Source organism: Opisthocomus hoazin, chromosome 9 (genome assembly GCF_030867145.1).
Source record: "Opisthocomus hoazin isolate bOpiHoa1 chromosome 9, bOpiHoa1.hap1, whole genome shotgun sequence".
NCBI lineage: Eukaryota > Metazoa > Chordata > Aves > Opisthocomiformes > Opisthocomidae > Opisthocomus > Opisthocomus hoazin.
The window spans coordinates 41,286,020-41,313,178 of NC_134422.1; the positions used below are offsets into that span (position 1 = coordinate 41,286,020).

The 27,159-nt window shown below is 43.7% G+C and overlaps 1 protein-coding gene across 2 annotated transcripts in view; it reads left to right on the forward strand.

The window, feature by feature from the left end:
* The window catches only part of GLS (glutaminase), a 59,413-nt gene that overhangs the window by 24,967 nt on the left and 7,287 nt on the right, over positions 1 to 27,159 (forward strand). The window contains exons 8-15 of one of the 2 annotated variants that reach the window (XM_075430054.1): positions 1,981 to 2,013; positions 2,279 to 2,337; positions 3,468 to 3,534; positions 4,073 to 4,123; positions 6,581 to 6,757; positions 7,860 to 7,991; positions 9,658 to 9,750; positions 10,587 to 13,844. In XM_075430054.1, coding sequence (XP_075286169.1) covers positions 1,981 to 2,013; positions 2,279 to 2,337; positions 3,468 to 3,534; positions 4,073 to 4,123; positions 6,581 to 6,757; positions 7,860 to 7,991; positions 9,658 to 9,750; positions 10,587 to 10,733 — 759 coding nt within the window. In that variant the 3' untranslated portion in view covers positions 10,734 to 13,844. Of the gene's footprint in view, positions 1 to 1,980; positions 2,014 to 2,278; positions 2,338 to 3,467; positions 3,535 to 4,072; positions 4,124 to 6,580; positions 6,758 to 7,859; positions 7,992 to 9,657; positions 9,751 to 10,586; positions 13,845 to 27,159 lie in introns of those variants that run through there. The other variant, XM_075430053.1, reaches the window with a different exon arrangement.

Below are 27,159 nucleotides of genomic sequence, written 5' to 3' on the forward strand. Positions count from 1 at the left end.
AGATTAGATGTAAATTTTAAAAAGAAACCTTTTTTCTAACAAGCTGATGTGGAAAAAGTTTGCATCGAGTCTTTTGCCCACCAATTTTATATGCTGCTAGTAAGGCCAGGTTTTTGTTGAAGGGCTAGGAATTTTTTTTCAGCTGGGAAAAAAAAAAGTGAAATATTATGTATATATATTTTTGCAGAAAGCATGATCCCTTTTTCCCTCTTTCTTTTTTTAACAAAAGAACTTGTTTCGATTTATTATACATGTCTAACCATACAATTATCAATGCAGCACCCCATAACTAATGCTGACCCACTTTCCCAGAAAAAAGATGTTCATTGTGCATTTGAAAGGTTGAAAAGGTTTTTGTGGTTTAAATGTTGTTACATATTTTACAGCATTAGGATCTATGGAATATTTTGACAACTGCAACAGTTCAATGAAGTTGGTAATTTCTTCTTTTAATTATTTTTCATTGAACAGATTTGGAGTTAAATTTTTAAGACTTGTGTTCTGGTATCTTATACGGGAACATTTTGATGAAATGTATCATGAATTTTTTTTTATCTTATTGCAAATTAGCTAGAGATTATTGCCTTTAAGAATAAGGTTACTAGTTTTTCAGCAGAAGGCGGCCCTGGCACATAATTTTGACAAAACAGTGCGGTGTTCCTTTCAGCTAGTGATGGTACGCGTACGGCTGCACATCCTCTCGTAGATGAGCTGATGCATGGGCTTCAGAGACGAGCTGCAGCACCCTAAGCCCCATACAGAGTGGGAAATGGGACTGGCCTTACGCACTTCATTAAGTAAACGACCGGTTGATACAAAGTTTTTTCCACTTCCTCCCCCGTTCCCATACTAAACACAGTGCAAGTCATGTCTTGAATTGTTTGAGATACGTTAAACAGAGTTTTGTTATCTAAACAGAGTATCTTTAATACTAAAATTATTTACAAAATTCTCTTCTCTGGCTGCGTTGTTTCCACTTGTGTATGTGATGCCATTGGTTTTTAAACTTACTCAAAAAATTCTACCTGGCTGCTTCAAAAAGTGCAGAACTCCCCCCAGTAGACCATGCGCTGATTTTTTTTACCTCCCACCTTTCTTTCAACATCTTGCTGTAGGAATTTGTGAGAGGTCGCCTGTCAGAGACCGGTGCAGAATTAATACATCTTTAACTGGCAGCTACTAAATTCGAGAATGTTCTTAAACGGAGAGGGGGGGGCAAAAAGAAGCCCCAAAATAACACCTCTCCTGCTCCCTGAAAAAACAAACCAACCAACCCGAAGAATTAAGTTTTACTAGCCTTACTGAGTGGGATTTAGATTTTTCCTGAAGTTGTTAGCACAATGATGTACTCTAGGATGTGAAATTCTATTTTTCTCTTTAATTTTTGCTAGGTAGGACGTTAATCAGATATTAATCAAATTGCATATTTTTGATTAAATGCGATTATTTTCATAGTAAGGGGTAACACTTCAAATCTTCAATCTAAATTCTTAGTATGGACACTAGCCATAGAAATATTTTAACTTCAGTAGCCTGAACTTTCCTATGCTCAGCTCTGTTGGTAATATTAGAATACCTTTGGGTTACTAATCTAGAAAAAGTTAGTGTTTTCACTATAATTATCCTGATTGTAGTTACTTTTGTACTTTTTGCTACTACTGCATTTACTTATGCTAACCACGTAAAGTTGCATAGAGAGCACTTAAAATAAAGCATACCTTTTTTCAGTTTAAATTAATTTCCAACATACAGGTGTTTTATAATAAGAGTCTTACAGAATTATTTAACTTAAATGATAATTAAAGATTTGCTTATCTAACACTTTAGTTTTTTTCATTAATTTATGAAAGTATTGTAGTACCTTATTCTTAACTAGCCTCAAACCTTAGTTACGTGCATTAAAAATCCTAATACTGTTAAGTGAACTAACTTATGTCTTATGTTAACAATTTTTGTAAATTATTTTTTCTTTTCTTGCAGCAAGGAGCAAATAATGCAGAAAAATTTGACTACGTAAGTTAACGTTGCAACATTCCTTTTTTAACTAAATTCAGTGGTAAAAGTCTCAAGATGGCAAGGGAATTGCAAGTGAAATTTTACTAATTTCAGATGTTTTGGGTTTTTTATCTGTACTTGGTGATTTAAACATTTTGTGATTTGGGTTGCATTTTAAAATTGTGTTAGGGTAAGGCTGGACTGGAAGTTCATCAATTACAACTTTTTCATGTCTGAAAATGTTAGCATGCCTTTTTCCTCCCCTCCTCTCTGTTTCCAATAGGTGATGCAATTCATGAATAAAATGGCTGGTAATGAGTATGTTGGATTCAGTAATGCTACGTAAGTATTTTTTTGTTTACTTTATGAAGTTAGGTGGAAAATGCCTCAACTAACAGTCGGCATATTGATCTTTGGCAATGTTTAGTTACTTGCATTGAAACCATCATTTCCTCCCTAGTGGTGGAGGGTGTCTTTTGGCTTACAGCTGAGGAGAACTGCAGTTGTGCGTGTGTCTGGCGTCACTGTGGCCACATCTCGCGTAACAGCGTCGGTTACCTCTTTGAAATGTCGTTATTCTGTCGTAGTGCTCTGTTGGTGCTATGGCAGAGCGCTGTAGGTGCAACTCTTACCTTCCTGGCCTTCGCTTTAAACATTAAACTCTGCGTGTTGGTGGCTGCGTAGCGAATGTTGAGAAAACGTACTTTATACAGTTGGGACTCTTCAGGCTTTTTTACTTTGCGTATTTAAAATCTGCTCTAAAACAATTAACTCGAGGTATAGCATTCCAAAAATCTTGAGAGCTTTTGGAGGCAGCGCTGGGAAGATCGTAACGATTCCATATAGCAGAGTTGCTTCCCAGGTGCTAGCTGGCATGCGCGTGCGGAGAGGTGGAGTGAGAGCACTAGTGGTTTTCGGAGCTTTGTTAAGGTAAAAGCCTTCACCGTGGAAGGAACCAGACAGGAGCGTGTTGCCTGCCCTTGTGCCATACAGATTCCTCCTTTAGGTTTCATCCTCAACTTAGGCATCACGATGGACAGAGCTTCTGTCGGCCTGGTTGCTACTCGACCTGCAGCGTGATGCTTGGATTCCTCGCCGGTTGGGTCAGCAGAGTCAGCGAACGGCCCTTTCACTGCAGCTCCTTGAAGGCTGCTTTGTTCCACTGTGGCCTTTTTAGAGACGCTTCCCAGAGCAGGGTCTTACACTGCTTCGCCTTACCTCCCAGTCAGCTTGTGTGGGTAACCAGTGCTGTGTGTATTGGGATGTCAAAGCCCATTCCCCCCAGCTGGGTGTACTGGGATGAGCTTCTACGGCAGCTTCTGAACACAAATACCCTGCTAATGGGATAGAAGTAACGTATCCTTTACATATAGTTTTACTGAATTGCATTCTAAGTCTCTGAAGTTCAGCATTTTCTTTTTTGAAAGTTTGACATGTTGTCTGGTCTTTTCTTAATTTTTTTTTTTTTTAAGGTTCCAGTCCGAAAGAGAGAGTGGAGATAGAAACTTTGCAATCGGCTATTATTTGAAAGAAAAAAAGGTTGGTTTCTTTTGTTTATTGTGTTGTGAAGACTGTGTGGTGGGGTTTTTTCATAGTCTGTGAATATTTTTATTTATTTCATGTACAGTATGGCATAAAATATTCTAGTACTGTGTAGGGCTTCATACTTTTACTCAAAATGCTGTCCTTCAGAAAGTGTGATACTTATTCTGATGGAGCACCTGTAATCTTTTTTCTTTATCACAGCCATGATGATTTGTTTTATTTGTTCTAAAATGTGTAATCTGTGCTATACGGATGACTTAGATGCATTTTGCAGCTTACTGGTTTCAAGATGTTGAAAGCTGCATGGAAAAATACTTTAATACCTAGCTTACTGATCTCACTGCACTGTGTTATTTTTAAATCTGATGTGATTTAGTCTTTCTAATTATTACATTTAAATAAATATTTAAAATCTGCCCAATGCTTAATATGCTGGCAAGAATATAGCCTAATTTATGTCTCTCCAAAAGCAATATTTCAAAAAAATAACCAGAGTTTTACCTAAAGATTCTCTTTATTTTTTCTCCCTCAGTGCTTTCCTGAAGGCACGGATATGGTTGCTATACTAGACTTCTATTTTCAGGTAACTGCCTTTAAAATTGAGGCTCATTATAGTCTTAGAATTACTATTATAAGCAGTAGAAGCTGATTTGGTCATAGATATGGAGGCTTTAATGGCTTATAGTTAAACTTGGCGGCTTCTGTTGAACTCTGGGAATGAATGATGTACATGTGATGTATCCAGATTTGCTTTTGTTTACGTGATGTACTTGGGTGTCTTTACTGCTAATGCAAACTAGCAATATTCTAGCAGTTAGAAGCTTAAAATGTCGTGTTGTTACTTCAGGGAGTTTGACAAAATATTTCTGCTTCTTTGGGTTGCTGCTCTTTATTGTACTGTGCAAATACTTTAAACTCCGTGTGTAACTAAAACAGTATATGCATGCTCTGTTGTAAGCTCAAGGGTGGTGTTATAAATGAAATAATGAGTATCTCCTCCTTACTGTTTAATTCAATGCTTAGGAGTAAAGCAAAGAATCCAGTCATATATTATATTTCTCCCCTCCCCCATGTTGTTTTTTCTTCTTCACCTTCAGCAAGTTATTTGCAAATGTCACAAAATGAGAGCTTGGCAAGTGTGAGGTATTTCCTCAGTGAGGGTTTCCTAATGTTAAAACATTCCCGACTCAGTCAGCTCTGCTGCATATAGTTCTCAAGAGGCAGTTTGAGTCCTGTTACTGATTCAGTCCATCTGGGATAGTTTAAAAAAAAAAAAATCCAGAGTTTAGTTCTCAAAATGAATCTGGTTTTGATCTCAAAATGAATCTGGTTTTGATTCCTGAGACTTGCTCTTACTTCTGCAAATTATAAAAAATATTTTTTAAATGCAAATTTTATGAGTTTTTTGTCTTGGGATGCACCTGCTCTCATCTTTAGATTGAATCACTCTTTATAAAAAGTAACATATATGTGATTAGCCTTAGTTGACCTCGTGTTCAGTTGGAAACTAGGTACAAACTAGTAGTCTGCTCTGAAGTTGTGTTATTACAGAGCAAAGCTGATATTTTGTTTGAATATGCTGTTTAAACATGCTTTTTAAATGCTTGCTATCCCACTGCCTCAAGTCCTGATACGCTTCTGAGTGCAAAGCTATTCATAAGTTCAGAAATGCCAAAACTAACTTTTCTGACGTACTTTAATTTGGTCGCATTTTTGTGCATTATGATTTCTAATTTCATGACTGCGTGCCGTGCTTTTTTTTTTCCTTCTTCTTGCAAAATGCCCTTTGCACTCCATAGTCAGAAAAAGGGCAGCTCCTACATGAGCAGCAATTCTGTTTTCTTCTCACTGTACAACGCTTCCTTTCCAACATCTACTCAGATTCTACCTAAAAGGCTAGTTATTTCTTTTCTTTGGGTTTTCTGTAACGCTCCTTCCTCCCTTGTGTAATTGGGACCTTTCTGAGCAGGAATAAACTCCTCAGAAAAGGTCCCAATTACACAAGGGAGGAAGGAGCGTTACAGAAAACCCAAAGAAAGAAATAACTAGCCTTTTAGGTAGAATCTGAGTAGATGTTGGAAAGGAAGCGTTGTACAGTGAGAAGAAAACAGAATGCTGCTCATGTAGGAGCTGCCCTTTTTCTGACTATGGAGTGCAAAGGGCATTTTGCAAGAAGAAGGAAAAAAAAAAAGCACGGCACGCAGTCATGAAATTAGAAATCATAATGCACAAAATGCGACCAAATTAAAGTACGTCAGAAAAGTTAGTTTTGGGCATTTCTGAACTTATGAATAGCTTTGCACTCAGAAGCGTATCAGGACTTGAGGCAGTGGGATAGCAAGCATTTAAAAAGCATGTTTAAACAGCATATTCAAACAAAATATCAGCTTTGCTCTGTAATAACACAACTTCAGAGCAGACTACTAGTTTGTACCTAGTTTCCAACTGAACACGAGGTCAACTAAGGCTAATCACATATATGTTACTTTTTATAAAGCGTGATTCAATCTAAAGATGAGAGCAGGTGGAATGAGGCTGCGTCAGCAGGAGGTGCTGGCATTAAGACTTGCATGTGCTAGAGTTTGCAGCTTTAAAACGTACTTTTAATGATGCGTGGGGTCTTCTAAGGCTTTAAAAACCCCACACACAAAACAGACTAAAATTGGAGGAAAAAAAACCCCAACCCCAGTCGTTCTGTGGCTTTGCCATTTAAGCAGATGCAAAATACTGAGATTGTTTTCCAGACATCTTCTCAACAGAACATAAGGGGGGTGGGGGGAGGAATCGAGCAGAGACACTAACCTGTGAAAAATAGTCCCAAACTGTTAAGAGGGCTTAGAAACACTGTCGCTGGGATCTTCATAGCAGGAAGATTCAGACCATATTAATTGATGCTGCTAGTGTCACCTGTAACGAATGTTATGCTACAGGTTATTTTATGAGATGTTATTTTTATAGACACATATTGTTGATCCTGCTGTAGTTGGCCTTACTGTGCTAGATGTATCGGTTCTTACAATCTCCGTTTCTTTTTCATAAGCTTTGCTCAATAGAAGTAACATGTGAATCGGCAAGTGTGATGGCAGCGACTCTGGCTAACGGTGGCTTTTGCCCAATCACTGGGGAAAGAGTGCTGAGTCCTGAAGCAGTCCGGAATACCTTGAGTTTAATGCATTCCTGTGGCATGTATGACTTCTCAGGGCAGTTTGCCTTCCATGTAAGTAGTTTTTGGGTATTACGTATAGCTGACCAGGAAGATGATCTGTGCTGTTGTCTGCCATGTTCCCGGGCTGGCTGGCTTGCTTCTGGGGGAGAGGAGAGGGTGTTAACACGAATGGTTTAGAAATGGAACATACCGTATGGGAAAATCTCACGTAGGACTCATGGCACTACTGTACAGCATGCCTTATCCCACTCACTGTTCTCAGCCACTTCACATTTGGGAATCCTTTTCATGTCGAAATACTGTCCCTTAAGAAAGGCCGTTCATGAGGGAAACGTGTCGTGATGCAGATAACAGCATACTGAAGAAATCCTGCTCTGTAGGAGTAAAGGATGGCAGAAAGCCTTTGCAGACAGTTGCTTTTTCTTCATTAACTCAGGCTCATGAATTGCCCTCGTGTGTTGTAAAAGTGGCTGTCGTACACAGCATATGTTACATGCTTCTATTTCCCAGCAGTACGTTTCTTACAGGTAAGTATTTCAGGATGTACTGCATCGCGTTTGTGTGTTCAGCGGTTTGTTGTGGGCGTTTTTAGTTTTTCCTTATTGCATACATGTAAAATTTATTATGATACTTTGCATGACCCAAAAGTTGTTGCTCAGAGAGCTATGAAGTTATGTGACATGTTAGTTCCTATTGGAAAAAAGCAGATTTGTCCAGATTGTAAACAAGGAGCTTACTGTATGACAGACTCTTCTGTTTTCTTGGGTTTTCGGTTTTTGATCTTTTCCAGTCAAGACTTTTTTTAATGTGTATAGCTTTGTACTTCTACCTTGTTGCAAATTGCTCATGACAGATAGACTTGTGTCATACTGCTTAGTCAGAATTGCTTTTTTTATAATAGATTTAAATTACCTGTTTCACTGTATTACTGACTCTGTGTTACTGAGGGCAAATAACTGTAGGATCATACACCTTGGATTGCCACAAACTGCACTTTGGGTTATTGCCCATCTAAAAAGAGATAAGTAATAATCCTTTCCAGATCTGCATTGTATAAATACTATATAATAATTTTCAGTAAAATGCTGAGGCATTGCGTTACCAATAGCAAAGAATGTTTGCAGAGGACAATAATTCTCTGATTATTCTATAGGTTGGTCTTCCTGCAAAATCTGGAGTTGCTGGTGGGATTCTTCTGGTTGTTCCTAATGTCATGGGCTTGATGTGCTGGTCACCTCCTTTGGACAAGATGGGCAACAGCGTTAAAGGAATTCACTTTTGTCACGTAAGCACCATTGCTTCTAGTGTTGTTGGGTTTTTTTAAAATTTTTTTTTTCCTTTTGCAGCTGATGTTTACTGAGCTTTAGTGAGTGCAGCTGAGATATAAGTGGATTAAATAGTGATTTGTTACTCTTCCATACAAAGCAAGGTTCATCTGATCCAAGGGTGAAAAGTCCAAGAGGAGATGTTTGCGTTTTAGGAATAAATAACACTTCAATTCAGTGAGCATTAAGAAAATACGGTGCCAGAAACACTGGAGAAATTTATTGTGGAAAACCTTTAAAAAGGGACACTTCATGAAGCAGTGCAAGAGCTGGTCTCTTGTATACTGCGTTAGAAGCTGTAGAGCTCTATTTATAGACTTTTTTCCCTCTCCAGTCATAAACAATTTTCAAGACATTGAAATGCAACTCTTATTTCATTACAATAAAAGAAAAAGATTGTAACGAAATATTGTTGTTCTAATATATTTTTAAACTGATTTTTGTAAGCAATCTGACATAAAACACGTCCTCATAGATCAGACCCTGCAGCTGGGCAAGCTTGTCCTAGCTTTGTCCCTTGCTTTTCGAAGGGCCATGTGCAGTCTGTTGGTAGCAGCATTAGAAGTAGGAGAGATTTTGCAGAGTATTTTGTAATGATAAATAAGGATGTTTTCTGGGAGAGGAGAATGTAAAAAATGTTGTCTTCCTTTTTTATTTTCTCCCTAATTATAAATAGGAGGGGAAGTCTCAAAAAAGAAAATAGTAGGCAGTCTGGAGCCCCATAGGAAATGTAAGGTTGTTGGTAACGCTTTGGAAGTGGAAGGCACAGCTAGGCTCCTTTTTTTTTTTTTCTTTGAAGTAGTGGGAACAGGTAAGGTGCAGTGATACGAGTTTGGATGGACTGGAGTTCCTAGGGTGAACACCTCTTTTGCTAGTCTTTGCTTGACTTCCCAAAAACAGCGTGGGATTTACAGTATGCGGGGGTTTAGCTCATGTGGACAAGCAGCGGTTAAAACTTTTCATAGTTCTATTTATCTAAGGTCTGTACAGCTGCAGGTTAAGAGTACTAAGAGGTTACTAATTCTAGTTTAAATTCTTTAAAGTTTCATGTGAAATAGTTTCCCTATTTTCAGTATAAATCATTGTTCAATGATGTAGGTAAAGGATTTGCTGCATTTTTTCTGTATTGTAATGAGACCTAAAAACTGATAGGTAATCATGGCATGCAAGTAACACGAAAGTAACACTCGCTTTTAAAAATACAACAGCATGACAAAGTTCTGTAATTGTAACCTTTCATGTTGTAATTCAGGCTGAATTAAAATCCGTTACGTCACACATTTTCTTGCTTCATCCTTTTGATTGAAGATTTATATACTGGACTAGCCCAGATTATTCTTCCTGTTTATACAGCTGGAGTAGGAATATATTAAAATAGATCTTTTGCAGTTTGCTGCTTGTTTTGTACTTTGAAAAGGAGTTTGAAGGTGTTATTAGAACTTAATCATATCATTGTATTATGTTCAAATGGTCTTACAGACATTGGTAGTGATTTCTCAAATCAGTACTAATAGCAGCTTATTTAGGTTACCAGGATATGATGTAAAACATACATTATTATAATAATCTCATATGCATTTGACTATCATATGCAAATAATAATGCGTGTTCTCTAAATACTTGCAGGATCTGGTTTCTTTGTGCAATTTCCATAACTACGATAATCTGAGACACTTTGCAAAAAAGCTCGATCCTCGCAGAGAAGGTGGTGATCAGCGGGTGAGTTACTCTCTGTGTGTTTGGTGCGTATCGCGTGTAGACATCAGGAGAAGTACGGAAAGCTCTTCTCTGAACGCAGAGCTGCTCAATGACATGTATCGCATCAAAGCTTTCAGAGCACGCAGTTCCTTTGCAGTACTGGTGGACACTTACCTGGGTGGACCACGCTATCGCAGAGCTTTCCACAGTGGGATTCCCTACTGGATTTGTAACTCCATTTCACGCAGTTCATCTCCCTCGCTAGACCAAGTGTCTGGTAACAGATGCAGAGAGTTTGACTGCACGGGTGGCCTTTAACACAGATCTGACCAGCGGGTGGGCTTAGCCTTTCTGTTCGGTGCTGCAGTGCAGGAGATGTCTGTTTAGCATTTTTTCACGGCGGTGCCTCTCAGACCACGCGACTTGCTGAGAGTTAGGCAGGCAGCGAGTTCAGGCATGGTAGTGCTGTAGAGAAGTGCCTGTCACTGAGGAAGCTGTGTGAGCAATCTCTGGGAATGAACTCAATCCGCTCCCGCTACGTGTACAAAGATAAAAGCGTGAGGGTGCCTGAGATGAGGAAAACCTCTTGGCTTTTATTACCGCTGATGTTTTAACTAAGGCATGAAGATTTCAATAGTAGGAGATACAGCAGAATGATTTTTAAAGTGCTTCTGTTTGCATGTATACATCTAAAAAATACCCAGTTTGGAATTTGAACTTTTTATAACTGGAAAAGAGAAAATAATAGCTTATGTGAAGAGGTGAAAGACATGAGTCTGTTAGCATTGACTGCAAGTATGGATTTTTTTTCTCCTTCAAATACACTAATAAATAATGTATGTTGCTTGAACAACTAGCATTCCTTTGGACCAATGGACTATGAGAATCTCCAGCAAGAACTTGCTTTAAAAGAAACAGTATGGAAAAAAGTGTCACCTGAATCAAACGAGGACATCTCCAGAACCGTAGTGTATAGAATGGAAGGTCGGGGAGAGCAAAACTAACCAAATGGGTCCTAGCTTCATTAAATTCTTCATTTCAAAAAACCCTCAAGCATCTCGAGGTTTAACTTCGATTTGAATATTGTTTGCCTGGTGTTTCATTTATATATATAAATTTTGTGTAAATTCTGTATGCTATACCAAAAAGACTGTCAAAGTTCATGGGGGGGGGGGGAAGCACATGCAAACAACAAAAACCCAAAGTGTTAACTGACTTTTATAGTTGTTTAAAAAACATTTACTTCAAAAAAAACAAAAACAAAAAAACAACAAAAAAAACCAAAAAACAAACAAAAAAACCCAAAGTAAATCTGGATGTTCTCAAAGATATACCACTTTTGTGTATATCTGTTTATTTTTGTTTATATCTGAGAATTTTAAGTAAATTAACTTTGGAGCTAAGCAAGAACTTAGTATGTGCCCTCTGAACAGGGTCAGTGTGTAAAGATAGAAAAATTGTAATTAAAATATAAAGTAAAATAGTGTCAGCAAATTACAGCAAATTCGTGAATCTCTAAATAATTGTATATTAAGTGGAGATGGGTTCTGAGTCATGTTATTCCTGTATCCTCTTTTTTTAATATGAGCTTTCAAATTGCTTTGAACAGAAATGGATCCTTTGGATATGCCATGCTAGTGAAGATTATTATTATTTTTTTTTTAATCAGACTTTTAATAAATATTAATGCTAGTGTTTAAATAAAAAGAGCAAAACTGGCTGGGGAGGACTGGGAGAGGGCGGAGGAAAAAAAACCCTGCCTGTTTGCAAGTGAACTAATGCAGCAGAAAGGTTTCTCCCCTGACTCTTTCTTTCGAGTGTCCTGCTCGCTGCTTGTGCTGCCAGCTGGTCCTTCTGACTCAGAAGCCGGCCTGACTAATCCTGCTTCGCTCCACCCTGGAGAGGAATGTGAGCCATCGCGGCTGTCCAGAGCGGTAACCCGCCGAGCAGCCAGCAGGAAATACATTCAGAGCAAAGCAGATTGCAGATATTATTAAAACTGTTCGCAATTCACTCATTTTTCAACCGCTAACGTGTGTGCATGTTCGTATGTATGATCAGAGATTTCATTTACTTGCACACGAGCAAATTTCTTTAAAAGTTATCGTTAATTGCTACTTTTAAAAACGGTAGTGAGTTTGCACCTCTGTCAGCTTGCTAAGAAGCAAGGCTTGCATTCTTCCTCAGGCAGCCGCATCCGTTCATCTGCATGATTTGATAATTTTGAGTATCTGGAGTAAAGCGCATCTTGGAAGCGTGTGTGCAAGCTTCGACTAAGCTCAGGAGGCAGTGCTGGACAGAGGGCATAGACTTGCTAAATTCTTGACACTTGTAGCTATTAGATTCTTAATGATATTCAACATCTTAGAAAATGATTTTGATAAAGTTTTCCCCTTGGAAAGCTTGCAGATGATTTGATGTATCCCACCCCCGTACGCATCGTGCAGAACCCTGTTTATAAAACCGTCGAAAACGTGTCCAAGTAAGGATAAATGAGATTAGCCGGGTGCGTGTTTTGAGAGACGATGGCACAGAATTCCTTAGTAACACCTCCACCCCTTCTCCCTGCCCCCTTGCCCAATCCCTCTCCACTTGGTTTCTCTACACCTCCAAAATGCATTCGTACGGAGTGCTGCGTAGGGGGACGGTCAGGTTTTGCCTGCCCTTTTTGTCCCACCTGGATGTGTGTGAATTAAGGCAGACGCACGCAGCCAAGCTGATGTTAAGCAAGCTGCTCTTAATTACTCTGTTTAGGCATTGTTAGTTTTGCATAAACATTTGAAATGAGCTCTGACTAAACCCTGAATAATCTTCATCAAGCAGTAAAGGATGGGCTTCCTGTCTTTGAAGCCTAGGATTAAGATGTTTAAGAAAACAATACGGAACATCAATTTTCAGTGAAGTCCTACCAGGATGAAGAGGTAAATCTCTGGTGCACGTCAGTCACAAATGGCTGAACAATAGCTGGTTTATCATGTTATTGCTGATGGTAAGGTTAGGTTTGGCAGCGCTCATCTTGAAAATAAAGTAAAACAAGTAAAGGCAAAGTCTGGAATTATAAAAATGTCTCGCCTGATTGAGGATTTTAAGGTAGTAGTTACAGAGACATGACAGGTATTCAGATCTGCAAAACGACATGTCTTTATCTGAAATGCCCTCAGCTGCAGGAGGGAACGTCAGGTGTCTGTGCCGCTAAGGAGAAGTATTTACAGTGATGACATGTCGCTGGTTAAATTACTGATGTGATGCAAAAGGAAAAGCTATGATGCGGGATTTGCTTGATCTAATCCTACATGCATTATCTTCTGATTTTTAGTACTATTTGAAGCTAATTCTAAAAACCTGGTTGAAGATGGAAAATTGTTCCATCGGGGTTTCAGCTTGAAACTAAAAATCGTTACCGTATTTATGGCTGTCAGTTCCATACAAAACTCGTGCTGGAGGCAAGTGCTGCATGGGAAATACAAAAGTAAGGTAACTACTAGATCCTTAATGTGCACAAGAAGAATATTTAGGGTACAGCTTACACAGTCTTTACTTTAGAGATATATATTACAGTTCTGTAATATATGCTTTTGAAGCCTGCCTCGGAACCTAAGCCAGCCTCTCGATAGGAGGGGTCGGGAGGAGACTCCCCTGGACCGGCTCTCCTGTAACTCGCCTACACTCAGAGCTTCTCGCTCCGGCCGGCCGTGCCTGCGGATGGCTCTGGTTGCTGGCGGGGTGCACCTAGAGCTGGGGCCGTCGCCAGCTCTGCTGGGACGACCGACCCGCGCCCGCGTTCTGTTCGGAGAGGGCGGCGAGAGAGGCTAGGCACGGAAGGTTGGGAGCCTGCAACGGTTTTAGTGTTCGCCTGTGCTACAGTAATAGCAATTCTTGATATTCAAGCATTTTAGCTGTGTGTTTGTTTTTTTTTTTTCTTTGTCAGCATCATTAACATTTCATTAGAAATGTAAATGCTTTTTAAAATTTTATTTTGGCATTTGTGTTGTACTTTTTGCCTCAGTTGTTACTTGTCTCGTTTTCCATTTTTCATTTGCATTGTATGTTATTTATGTATCTCGATTTCCAGCATGCTTATTTTTGTATTGTTTAATAAATTTATTTTAAGCTGATTTTTATTGTATTTTTTTTTCTCTCAATGGAGAACAGGTTTGTTCAAACACATTTTTGAGACTGAAGTGAGATAGCGAGCACTCTGTTCTAAAAAGGATGAAGTTCTGGAAAAGCAGGTGGAATATGCAGATTTAGTTAAACCAGTCATTGAAAATCTCCCCAAGATCTCTTAAACACTTTGAACGATAATCTAATAATTTTTCTCTTCAAACTGTTCTCTTAGAAAGTGGAAAGCAAAAATCAAAGTAGCAAAACTTTCTCACCGCTACTTTTCTAATGACGGTGTCATGGAGCAGCAGGTTATTAACATCACTCTGTATTGGTGTGGCTTTAGAGATACCAGTTAAGTCACTTGGGAAATCCGTGGTTGCTGGTACCAGTGCCAGGGTAGTGGCTGTTGATCCTGAGCGTTCTGAAGGGAGAAGTCCAGCTGGTAATGAATCGCGCGTAGCAGGGAAGGTGGCCCAAACCCCCCATCCCTGGAGCAGCGACAGCGGGGTCTGAACCACGGGCAGTTCGATCTGGGCTCCTGGCAAAGCACCCGCCCTTCTCATGGGCTTACTTTTTCCTTTTTCCTCATGAACATTTATTGGAGATACTGAATAGTAGATGTATTGACGATGTGATGAGTCCAAGGCAAGATTTTTGTCGCTGGAGACGTGGGCATACTGAGCATGGCTGTAATGCCTAACTTAGCTTTTCTATAGATTGGTTTATCAACTGCAGTGACTTGTACTGTGGTTTTAAGATTAGCTGTGTGTTCATCCTTCGTAAAATATCACACAGCAAGAGAGTTTGACCTCTATATGTCATAAAGGCGAGGAAAGGCAGGAGAGTAATACATACAGAAGAGAACCATGGGGGATTTACTGTAGAATTATTTTGGTGCTTGTATTTTGGTTTTCATTGTGCTTTTGTGTCAAGACCAGCGGGTGGGCAGACGAATGAAAAGGCGATGGAGTCAGAAGAGGGTGGGCGGGAGGGGGGACCGAGTGTGGTGGTTTTTCGTTGCTCTTAGTTCTCTTGGTCTTGATACATACATGTCATTGATGCACTGTAGCCAGCTGTGAGCAAAGTAGTTAGTTATGACCTTCGTAATTTATATGTAATGTTTTAGTATCCTAAACATTGCTTGTTGGCTTTTACTGTTTTCTATCTTTAATTTTATTTCAATATTTCTGTAGTTTTGCGGTGGGAGTTCAGAAGCAGTTGTGCCCGTGAAAGAAGAATAGCTTTTTTTTCAGCGGAGTTCTTATGGAGCTGACTAAATGCACCGAATAATTTATCTTCAGTGCAGAGTCTCACTGAGGAATTAGAATGTCACAAATGCCTATGGTAGTTGCAGGGATGGCAAGAAGCTCTAAATCAGGTAGCAGTCTAACTAGAACTGAATTATTGTTTTTCATCATTCTGGTGTCTGGTCTGTTCCACGCTTCTTGCCCTGTGCAGAAGACGCGTGACTACGTAGCGTGCATAACGACCTGCTTTTAATGGATGGGTGGTGTCCAGCCCCATTTTCTTTCAGGAATTTATGTCCTGGTGTGTGGAACGGTTTGTTGCAGTCTAAATTATTAAACTACCTACTTGGAATCAAGTGTGGTTTCCAACTTACCATTTTCTACTTCTAGAGAATGTTGTGTGTTGAATGGAGATGTCCAGTTTCCTCTTGCTTTTCGTCCCGATAGAAGTTAATGTTGTTACTGGCTCCCAGTGCTGCTTCGTGCAGACCTTTGATGTCACGTCAACGCTTGGCGTCGAGAAGTTTCTGCCAGACTTTGAGTGGCCCAGCTCTGCCCGTAGGTCAGTTACTTCCGAAAGCGCCCATACGCTGCTTCTGTGCCTGACGCGGCGGTTACGTGGGAAGCTGCGGCGGAACTAAATAAAGCCCTGCCGCTGTGTTCCGGCTGGCAGAACCGTGGTGGTGGCGAGGTGTTGGGCTTGGGTTTTTTCCACCAGTTTCAGTCGTTCGAACTGGATTTACGTCACGGAGCTGACGTGGATGCGTGACCTAGAGTAAGGCTGTTGTAGTTAACCGGCCCATGCGGAGGAAGGACGAGGGGAAAAGGAAGGAATTCTAGAACCCTTTTCTACCCTCCAAAGTGTTCCAGACAGCCGCGCTCCCCTGTGTTTCGCTTCGGCGGCGGGCACCCGAGGGAGCGTATCCCTTGGAAGGTAACGCTTGCTGGGTCAGCCGCGGCTCCGCTCTGTTCTGCGCCGAGCTGGCACGTAGCGGGTGCCTTCTGCAGCGGCGCCCGCACGCTGCCCCGCTGCCGGTTGCGCTTGCAGGAGGCAAAAGCTGTCTTCTGCGTATTTTCTTTCCAGATTTCCGCCAGCGCCTTTGTCTGATCAGTTACAGCAGGTCTGCTCTGGTTACTTAGCACGATTATTCTGTAAATGGTGGGCAGTTGGTAGTGCTTCTCCTGTTAGAGATCGGTGTCCGTTCATTTCACTGTGATTTGGTCAGACTTGGAATAAAGCCTGACTTTTCTTCTCCCCCCCCTCCCCGTATCTGCCCTTCTGTTGAGCTGTTTGGCATCCTGATTTTTCAGTGCAATTGCTTGAATTTGATCCCTATTTTTACATGGTTGAATATTCTGAAAATCTGAGGTGACTGTTTCGATAATACGGCCAGCAAGTATCTGTTGTTGTCTTTGGAAGGGTCTTTAATAGCTAAGTGCTGTTGTTAAGTGGGCTTTTCACCTGCGTTGCCCAACAGCTGGTACACAGAATCTGAAGTATTCGCGCTGTAAATGGGGAATTTGTCTCCATACTGTTATCTTTTCTTAAATCGGGTCAGTTTTACTTAGCTGGGTGCGATCATCATAACCCATTTGTATGAAGCATGGGCGACTCCAGTGACTGTAGGCAACCCAAGAACGAACCGTAAGGTCGTAGAGGTTCAAAGGGGTCTCTGGAGATTGCCTAGTCCAACCTCCCACTCTGAGCAGGATCTGACATCGGTTAGGTCACCTTGCTCAGGGACGTTGCTGGTCAAGCTTTGAAAACCTTTCTGTAACCTTGTTGGGTAACCTGTCCCGGTGCTTTACCACATCCTTCATGAGGAATTTTTTTCCTAACCACCAGCTGAAACTTTCCCTTCCTGCAGCCTTTGATGGTGACCCTGGTCTTTTCACTGCGCGTGACGAGCTCACCGTCGTGTGGAAATCTGGTGGCCTTTAGGGTGTCCTAGAAGCGGCGTAGATAAAGATGATTTTTGGTTAGCAGTAATGAACGCTTTCACCTCCTGCTGGATCATCATTATTTTTTTAATTACGTCATTGAAAATAGTGATTTAAGGATTCGAAAACTCTGTATTCCCTTCATTTTCCTATTAAAGCTAAATGCAAGCCTGGGAGTGTGTTATTTGCTGAGGGACGGCGTGTTGGTGTTAGGACCCCTTGTGATCAGAACGCTTATCCCAACAAAGAACCGAGAACACAGGCGGAGTGATAGGAAGAGATAATGTTGCTTGCTTCCCGTTGATGTCATTCACTAGTCCATTTTCCTCGAGGTAGGCAACTTTATTGTTTGTTCAGGAATTACTCATTCTGTATCAATGTTTTTGGACTGGTGGGCTTGGTTTTTGTTGTATGCGTAGCTTTGGCTTTCTCTGTGGTAAGTGCATTTCACGCTTCTTGTAAAGAACTTGTCTTTTAAACTGCTCCAACCTGTGATTATTTCAACACAACTCGTGAAAATGCGATCTCAATCTGAGAATAAACTGTTCTGATCAAACATGTTTAAAAAAACCACAAACCAACACCCATGCCATTGAAGAAGAGGATTAAGAATTATGGTTGAGGACACGGAGAAGCAGGCTAAAATGGCTGAGTGTGTTTTGTCCCATATACCAAATATATTCCCAGGGTTTGGAGATGAAACTGCGCAGGAGGAAGATCTGTTCAAGATAATAAATACTTCTTGTGCAAGAAGAACAGCTACTGAATAAATAGTCCAGGAATCAGAAGGTTCCTAGAAACTTGTTCTGATAGTTTCAAAAGAACCCTCCCAACAAGAGTAGAGTGCCAGTTTCTGTCAGGACTCCCCGTTCTGCTTTCAGACTGTAGGGTGTCGTCGGTCTCTTGCTTGTGAAATTTCAGTAAGTATCTTCTGAGAACATCCTCCTTTATTTTGGGGAGAATTCCAGAGTAAACTGTCATCTATAAATTACGAAGTACCTACAGCCCGGAAAGCCAGCGCATTACTCTGCTGGGTTGCATGGACATCAGACATAGTCGATGGGTCCTGGAAAGGGCAGACGTCCTTTTGTCCCTTCTGCTTAGTACAGCTGGCGTCACTAAAGCACCCGTCAGCGTTCTGCTTTGTTCATGTGCCTAGCGCTGATCCCAGGCCTCTGGTCCCAGATCTTGCAGTGTTAGTGATGTCTGTAGCCACCACTTCAAAGGCTCTTCTTTGGGGGTTTTGTCTTTTTTTTTTTTTTTCCCCTGCATCCAGAGTAAACTGCTCAGTGTCATTCTTCCTGCTAAGATTTCTGTATACTGTATGCTTTTTGCTGCAGAAGCATTTGCAGGGATTGGCCTGTCAAAGGGCTAAGCAGGAACTACCGAAGTCCGTAGCGTGAGATGGCGATGACCCTAAGATTGCTGTGATAGTTTTCTGCAAGAATTATGATTTTACCATTTTGGAACTTCCCGTCATCCTAATTAACTGACATAGCATTATTTCATTGCTGATAAGAAACGCTGAAAAAGTTTGACAGCAAAATTAAAGGCTTTGAGAGGGTCATTCGATTTTTTCCACATACCTTTGATGCTTTGGACGTGGCAGCAGGGTTCAAGTATTTCCATCCAAAACACCGCTGGCAAATGGATACTGCCTCAAGCTGAAAACATGCCCGGTCTTCATCTTCTGACTTGAAGCGTGGAAGTCTTTATGCCTCTTTATGCCTTAAATCTTTGATCTAGTAAACTTTTGTTGCAATAATTTGTCTACCTTTGCCATATGGTTCGTGGTGACCAGCACAGCAGTAACGTCTTTCGGGATGGGAGGCAGGCTGGATTTTTCTGTTCCTCCCTCTTGCTAAGTCGCAGTGCTCTGGAGTTGCCTGATTCACTGTAGTAGTTTTAATCTGGTTTTCCTTATTAGGTCCTAAAAATTGGCGTGCTGGCACAATTTATGAGTTTATGAATATCCATGAAAGGTTTTTTAAATACCTTGTCAGTATGTGGCGTCAGGCATCTTTACATCTTAGGTCTAGTGAAAGACGATTAAATTTTTTGCTTCCTGTTTTGGGAGTTTTGTCGGTGATATGCTTAATTCGGTTGTCTCAAAGTAAAAAGTGTGTTCCTTCATTGATACCAGCAGAAGTCGGAAACAGCAGGTGGAACCAAGTGTGGCCATGCTCCTTGTAATCTAGTCAAGGCAGTTTTGGTACTGGAGTTTCTCTCCTCTTACCGGTATTCTTACCTTTTCAAATCAACGTAACCATCCCCAAAATGGAGATCGTGGGTATGAAGCGAAGCAGAAGACCATAGTCATCCCCAAAACGGAGATCGTGGGTACGAAGCGAAGCAGAAGACCATAGTCATCCCCAAAACGGAGATCGTGGGTGTGAAGCAAAGCAGAAGACCATAGTCATCCCCAAAACGGAGATCGTGGGTACGAAGCGAAGCAGAAGACCATAGTCATCCCCAAAACGGAGATCGTGGGTACGAAGCGAAGCAGAAGACCATAGTCATCCCCAAAACGGAGATCGTGGGTGTGAAGCAAAGCAGGAGACCATAGTCATCCCCAAAACGGAGATCGTGGGTACGAAGCGAAGCAGAAGACCATAGTCATCCCCAAAACGGAGATCGTGGGTACGAAGCGAAGCAGAAGACATCTGCAAGTAACTGTGAGTGAGTAGCACTTGAGATAAGCGACTCTTCTACTGGGCTTTTTGTTGGCTAGGCGTGCCCGTGCGTGGGGAGGGAAGCTCTCCAGGCACCACGTGGTCATTGAAGTCCTGGTGAGCCTTCAGCATGAGTTGTGGAAGGCCTTTGGTTTCTGTGGAGTAAATTAATGTCACCTGCGAGTTGTTCAGAGGTGTCTGTGCCAGAGTGATATTGGCTGTGTTCGTCCTAGTACCTGGCTTGAATATTGCCTACCGTAGTTGTGTAGAAGGGAATATTAAGGCCTCTTCTCAGGAATTATCCTCCAGTTAGAGAGGTTTCTGTTCCCAGCATCTTGTCATCTGATACTGATGGAGTCGATGGCTCCGAGTCTTGTGCTCTGACTTGCATGGTTTTTTTTTCCATGGACCCCTTGAACCGGTTCAAATTTAATGATAATTTTATCTGCTAGAAGGGGAAAGAGCTGGTCAATCACACCCTGCTCCTCCCACCATGTTTCCTGCTGTCGTGCTGAGCACCCCTTGTCCCCAGTGATGGCACAGGAGAGGAGAAGCTGCCCCGTCCATGCACCCTGGGCGTTCTTACGATCCTGTGTCCTCTTCTCTGGCTAAAAATGAGTTTGGATGCCCTGGTTTGGGGGAGAGGCTCATACACAGGGATTCAATTAGATTTCGGTGTGCGTGACCCACTCTGCACCTCTGGAGCTCCAGCTGTGGGGTCAGTGTTGGCGAAGGGTTGATGCCCCTGTCTCTGGGCGGGGAGGCGGAGGGGGAGTGGAGGAACGTGGCTGGCCAGAATGGCCTCGGCTCGCCCCGCGGGAGTGGGATAGACGGGCACGGTCGCTCTGAAAGAGTCCCGGTTACAGGAGGTAAGTAGATGTTTCACTTCATCTAGTAAAGATCTTGTTTAGTTATTTAACTCTTAATTAATTTCAGTTAAATAGTCTTACCTGTAATTTAAACGGAATCAGTCTACTAACAGTTTAGAATGAACTGCCCTACGAGGAGAGGTTGAGGGAACTGGGCTTGTTCAGCCTGAAGAAGAGAAGGCTGCGAGGGGACCTTATAAATGCCTACAAATATCTGAAGGGTGGGTGTCAGGAGGATGGGGCCAAGCTCTTTTCAGTGGTGCCCAGTGACAGGACAAGGGGCAACGGGCACAAACTGAGGCACAGGAAGTTCCGTCTGAACATGAGGAAGAACTTCTTCCCTCTGAGGGTGACGGAGCACTGGCCCAGGCTGCCCAGGGAGGTTGTGGAGTCTCCTTCTCTGGAGGTATTCAGGACCCGCCTGGACAAGGTCCTGTGCAGCCTGCTGTAGGTGACCCTGCTTCGGCAGGAGGGTTGGACTGGGTGACCCACAGAGGTCCCTTCCAACCCCTACTATTCTGTGATTCTGTGATTCTGTGAATCAGTAGCCAGCAGAACTGTCTGTGCTAAGTCATTGCACATTCACCGCGTTTGCTGTCATGAAGTAAGGTCTCTGCTCCTGCAGTTTGCCATCCCCAAGGCGCGTTCGTCCGGTGCCCTTGTGACTGTTGGTCAGGCACTGGAGCACCACCAGAGCATGAAGTAGCCTACTACTTATGGATTCACAAAGTATATTGAGAATGCATGGTATTTGAAATTTCGTTCGCAAGATGCTAAATCTCGTTTTACTTTTTAAAAAGTAGAATGAAATTCAGCAATCTGTGAGCACGCAGAGGCTGAATGAGTTGTGTAACCGAGCTCAGTCCTACCTATGACTCTTGCTTTTTCTCCATATGTGTTCAAGGGTTTGTTTTTTGTTTTTTAACTCCTTGAAGATCTTGCACCTCCTGCCCATCAGTATTCAAGATGAATTAGCCTTCTCGCAGGTAGAGCGGTGTTGTTTTGAGGAATACCAGTGAGACAGACTCCTTCCAGAACCATGTGTCCACCTGATGATCATCTCAGGAGCAAGAGGTCGGTGCTGGAAGAGGTGAATTCTGGTTTGGTCCATCCTTCATAGCGTCAGGTGGGATCTGAAGAAAAGGTAGCCGCCTGCTCCCCATCACTGCTTCCCGTGTCCGTGTTAGGCGCTGGAGATCTTACGCCAAAGAGTGCAGTAACGGTACGGTGGAAAAGATGGACAAACAGTTACGGCATTGCGCTAGCTTGTACCAAGTGAGATGCTTTTGGAATACCTAGATCATTTTAGAGTAGTCTGATGAAAAAAGGTCTTCGGGCAGAGGTGGGCAAAGAAAATCAGTTTACTGTGAAATGCAGCATTGACACTCTGATTATTTGCGGTTTCAGGTAGGCGTGCTCTAGTACTTCAGACTCTTTGACCTTTTCTCTAGAAGGTTTGAACCTGAAGGAAGTGTGAATGGTAGAAATCCGTCTGAAACTAGTAGGTGAGGAGGGGGGGAAGAAAGCAGCTCTGCTCAGCCTCCACCACCAGCAAGGCTGCCCTTGTCCCTGCTGCAGCTTCGCCTGTACGTTATCCGGTGCTGGAGACTGACAGTTGTTCTCAGGGTGAAGGAAGGGGTTTATGAGATAGATTTATTTTTTCCTTGGCATAAAGAGAAATTTTCAATGTATGTATATTCTTTAATTGTTTCTTATATTCGGCTACATGCACGGCTTCTGTGACAGGTCTTGAGATTGAGCTGCCAGTACAAGCTTGTTTGTGTGCTGCTGCTTCCATGTCTGAACTGAACCGAGTCAGAACTCTGGGCTCTGTTATCAGGCTGTTAAAGGGACGCTTTCAGGACCGTAGGCTTGTTTTGTATCCACCTGCCGAGTCAGAAGGAGAAATGACCAGCTTTATTCTAAAAGGTCGGCTTTGGATTTGAAACAATTTGAAAATTTGAATTGCAATAGGAAGGCATTTAAAAATCATACTGGGGTTTTGACCAGCTTGATACACAATTCAAAAATCTCAGAATTGTGTAGTTTTTTCTGCTGGGTGGATCCCTGGGTTAGCAAGCAGTACCACCGGTCCCCTGCCTTCTCCCCTCTTCCTTCTGGCTCGGACCGAAGTGTGGGCAGCTGCTGCAGGGAGAGGCAGTGGTCGCAGAGCCAGCCCTTGCGGGGCTGCCCCGGGCATTTTCCCCACCCCGTACTCTTCCTCGCTGGCAGGGCAGCCGCTCCTTTCCCGTTGCCCCCCCAGCTGCCGGCGTCACCTGTCGGTAGCTCAGTGATTTAATGGTCAAAAAACGCTCTTTCAACTTACAAAATCATCCAGCACGTCAGTATCGTTTGTAAACAAGCGTAAATTCATGTAAAAGCAGTAATATTACCTAAAACAGACGGAGGAGCTCCGCGCTGAACCCCGGGTAAATAAATGGCTGTTTTTTTGCAGCTGCAGCGGTACGGTCGGTGGAAATCTGCTTTGGCTACGTCTCTGTGAACACACAGCCCCTTGCGCGGCTGCTCGGGGGAGAAGCAGCTTTCAGAGGCCACACAAATTGTGTCTGTGGCTGCGAAAAATGGCAAGGCAGCCGCTGAGGAGCGAAGAAGTGGTTGAGGAGTCGGTCAGGCTTTGGCCAGCAGCGCGAGCGACGCGGATGAGTGCTGCGCAAGCGGCGTTTCGGGTGAATTCCACCGGGGAGGCTCCAAAAAGAAACTCGGTGCTGGCTGCTTTGGAAAGGCACCGTTACTGCTTCGGCTCCACAAATAAAGGCTGTGGGACTGAAGGAGCTGGGTACCGTCCTCCGGGCCGCGCGGCAGAGAGGAGCTCGCTCCGTCGAGAGGCGGGGAAAGCGGTGGCTGCGGCGTTAGGAAGCGGGCTGGGGAAAGACATCGCCCGAGTCTTGTTCCCCGCGTGACTTCCAGAGCGCAGAAGAGCGAATGTTTGCAGGTTCTGAGAGTTGTTTTTACACTTTACTTGAGGGGACAAGGGCCAGCGGTGCAGAAAATAGGCTAAAGAGGTGTGGGGGGGAAGGCACGAAGAAGAAATGAAATGGAGCAGCTAGCTGCTTTTGTCTTTTCATGTATTTCTGTGTATCGTGAATGCGTGCAGCTGTGTGTATGGAGTTAGGCAGTTACCCGCTAATTAATCACGGTATGACGGGACAGAGACTTTCCCAGGGGATTCTACCTTTGTAAACTTCTCGTGAGCCTTGCGTTGGCTGCGCGTCCGGCTGGAGGCTCGGTCAGAGGCGCTCGGCGTTCGCTGGCCGCAGAGGTAGCTGCTGCCTGTCCGTCGCCCTTACCCGAGCCGACAGCCTCATTTTTCCAGGCTTCGGGAAGTCATTTAGGGAAATGGGCTTTCCTTGCGCGACGGCGGACATCTGAGTGTCGGTTTCGGTCCTTCAGGCGCGCTGGGTGGGAGAGATCTGTCTGTGCCAGGCTGCAAACCGGCGGCTTGGACAGCGGAGAGGAGCTGCGGTGGGAGGACGGAGGAATGCCTCAGGGCTGCCGGCAGAGCCGGGGGTTCGCTGGGGTGTTCCTGTACGGCTCGGCCTTAGCCTTTCCTTGGAAAAGAAAATGTTTTGCTGACCCTTAGGTAATGACTTTCGCTTTATTTCAGGGGAAACAAAGCAGAAGCTCAGCTGCAAGGACGCTGGCTTTCGAGTGAGATCTCTTTCCCTCCAGAACATGGCTTAACTTGGTGTCACGGAACGGTATTTCTGAGGAAACCTGTGTCGCTCTTTTTGACTCGAACCGTGATTTTCCCACGCTAACCTTGTCAGGGAGCAAATTCCAGTTCATTGCAAATGAATTGTAAATAGAAAAAGGGCAAATTTTTAAAATCAGCGATCCTGCCTCGTGTCTGACTGTACAGGCACGTGCATTCCTCTCGGAGATTAATCTCCAGTTTATTTTTGTCCTTTTAAGGACTCCTTGTATTCTAGGTTTAATTCCAAAGTTGAAGCTTTGAAATTAATTTTCATCCGGGCTTTTCTGAATTTTGTTTTGGAAGCTTACTTACATACAGGGAGAAAGTCATCTGTAGGCTGTGCTTCAGCATAGTGGAGTTACCAGTTCGGTGCGTAAAAACTGGGTGACTGAATCATTTCATTTGTGCTCTAGATTTATTTTTTCTGGTTTTTTGTTGTTGTTGTTGTTGGTTCTTTGTTTTGTGGTCTTATTAGGTCACCACTGCTGTTTCAGAATTGACGTTGGCATCTTTTAGATTCCTGAAATCTTTTTCTGCTGATAAAATGATTGTCTGTAAACCTGGAATTTTTCTGGAGAGCGGGAAGAACGATTTGCTTTTGCTGCGTACTCCGGTGACCCCCGTCATGGTGTCAGCTTTAGGAAAAGTAGCAGAACAGCGGTACCGTGAAGCCAAACCTAGGCTGATTTTTGGAGCTTTGATGACCTTGTGCAGTCCCTCCTGGCTCAGCAAACCCTTTGCCCCGGTGTTACTTGCCAGTGCGTGGTCACCCGCGAAGGTCGGGAGAGTAGGAAGGCTTTACAGGAGTCGGTCTCTTCCCGGTATGAAACACTAATCCTCGCTCGCTAGACAAACGCTCACCTTAGACAGCTTAAAAATCTATTTTTTGCATTTCAGAGTTAATCCAGCTCTGAGCCGGCTCAGCACCGCCGCGTGCCATTGGCCGTGGGCGCAGAGCTGGGCTGCAACGCTCTGCCGAGCCTCCCGGCGCCGGGTCCGGCGTGACCCGGCTGCTGAGTTGGAGGTGGCCGTCGGCACGGCGAGGAGGAGAGAGATTTCATGGAATCGTGGAGTGGTTTGGGTTGGAAGGGACCTCACAGAGCTCATTTCACCCCCCTGCCATGGGCAGGGACCCTTTGCACCAGCCCAGGGTGCTCACAGCCCCATCCAGCCTGGCCTTGGACAATGCCAGGGTTTCTGGGCAACCTGTGCCAGGGCCTCACCACCCTCAGAGGGAAGAATTTCTTCTGTAACTCTAATCTTGATCTCCCCTCTTTCAGTTTAAAGCCATGACCCCTTGTCCTCTCACTCCATGCCATCATCAGAAGTCCTTCCGCAGCGTTGTGCCCTGGGGAAGAGCTGCAGAGCTTTAGTCCTGTGGCCCTGGAGCTCCTCAGCAGTGTTTCTCAGGGCGGTGGGATGTCGCACACCATGGTCTTGGTTGGATCTGGGACTCGAGATCCCGGTGTGCCAGGCCTGGGATCAGCGTGGCAGTGCCTGGTCGTTGGGGAAGATGTCCTCAGCTGCGAGGTCTAAAGTTCATCTCCCAGTTTATCCCCACGCCTCAGTGCTGTGCAGGGAGGGCATTCAAAACTTTGCTCTTCAAGCCAGTTGGCCAGGAGGGCAGGGTTCCCAAAGGGAAACGTGGTGTGTCATTTTAAGCACGAAAAATGAGATATGGGAGAAGAGAAGGTGGCTGGTTTTGCTCAGCTAGTTCTAATATCTCTTCCCCACCTTGTTGTGTTTGAATGTCTCCTGTCAGCACACTGGGTCTGGTGCGCAGTGAAGTTAATGTTTGGCAAAGTTCTTGAGAAACAATATGCATTCAAACAACCTTTTCTTGCCCAATATTTTTTGAAGGCTAAGCTGTGGCATTGTCCCTAAATATCCCGTGAAGAGCATTGGAAGGACCGGGGGTTTGTGTGTCCTTGTTTGTCTTGCCTCCAGCAGCACCATTTTAAACTGTCGGGCTTGACTCTGTTCCTCGGCCACCTGGAGATACAGTAAAGTTGGAAGTAATATTTTTTTAGACTGTAAATTCTGTAATATTTTCGAAGAAACAAGGGAGGGGGACACTCTCAGGAAGCGGGGCACAGTAGGAAATTAAAATCCAGATCCAGTGACCTTTTTAGCGAAGAGCTTCTGGTGGAATTAATCCAGCTCTGAGCTAAATTAGTTTTTCTTTCCTGAAGGATTTATTTTCTCTCTACGCGCAGCTGTTTGGCTTTTCTCTCCCTAGCGGCTCGCCTGGCTGTGCTGGCCTCACGGCAGCGACGGTAGCGCAGGAGAAGTTTGGGTTGGATGGGGCTCTGAGCACGCTGGGCTGGTGGAAGGGGACCCTGCCCACGGCTGGGGGGCTGGAACTGGGTGGTCTGTAAGGTCCCTCCCAACCCAACCCACTCTGTGAGTCTATGTCCTGCAGTGACAGAGATCTGCTGCTGGTAAGCGTTAGAGGTAGGCAGCGATACACGTGCTGGTCTCCATTAAAAAAACTCCTCTAAACTGGTCTGTGTTGAGAGAAGTGGTTCTCATCTCGGTCTTGTGCGGGGATTTGCTGTTGGCCATGGTGAGACTAAGGCTGTTGAAGTAGGTCTTCTCGTGTGGGCCAGGTTGGGGTGTACAGCTCGACTAGGAGACACTTATTTTCTCACAAACGCTCCACCAAGGCTGCTCCCCCAAACCAGTCAAGCCTTTCAGATCAGTCAGACGTGTCGAGATTGCACTCGTGTTAAGGAAGGAGCTCTGGAAGGTCCCGGTCAGCTTGGCCACCTCTGACGTGAAGCCGGGCTGTTGCTGGTGCCATGCCGAGTCGGTCGTAGCTTCGTCCGGCCGAGTCCAAGACCTCCAACCCCTACGAACCCAAGGTGATGCCGCAAGGT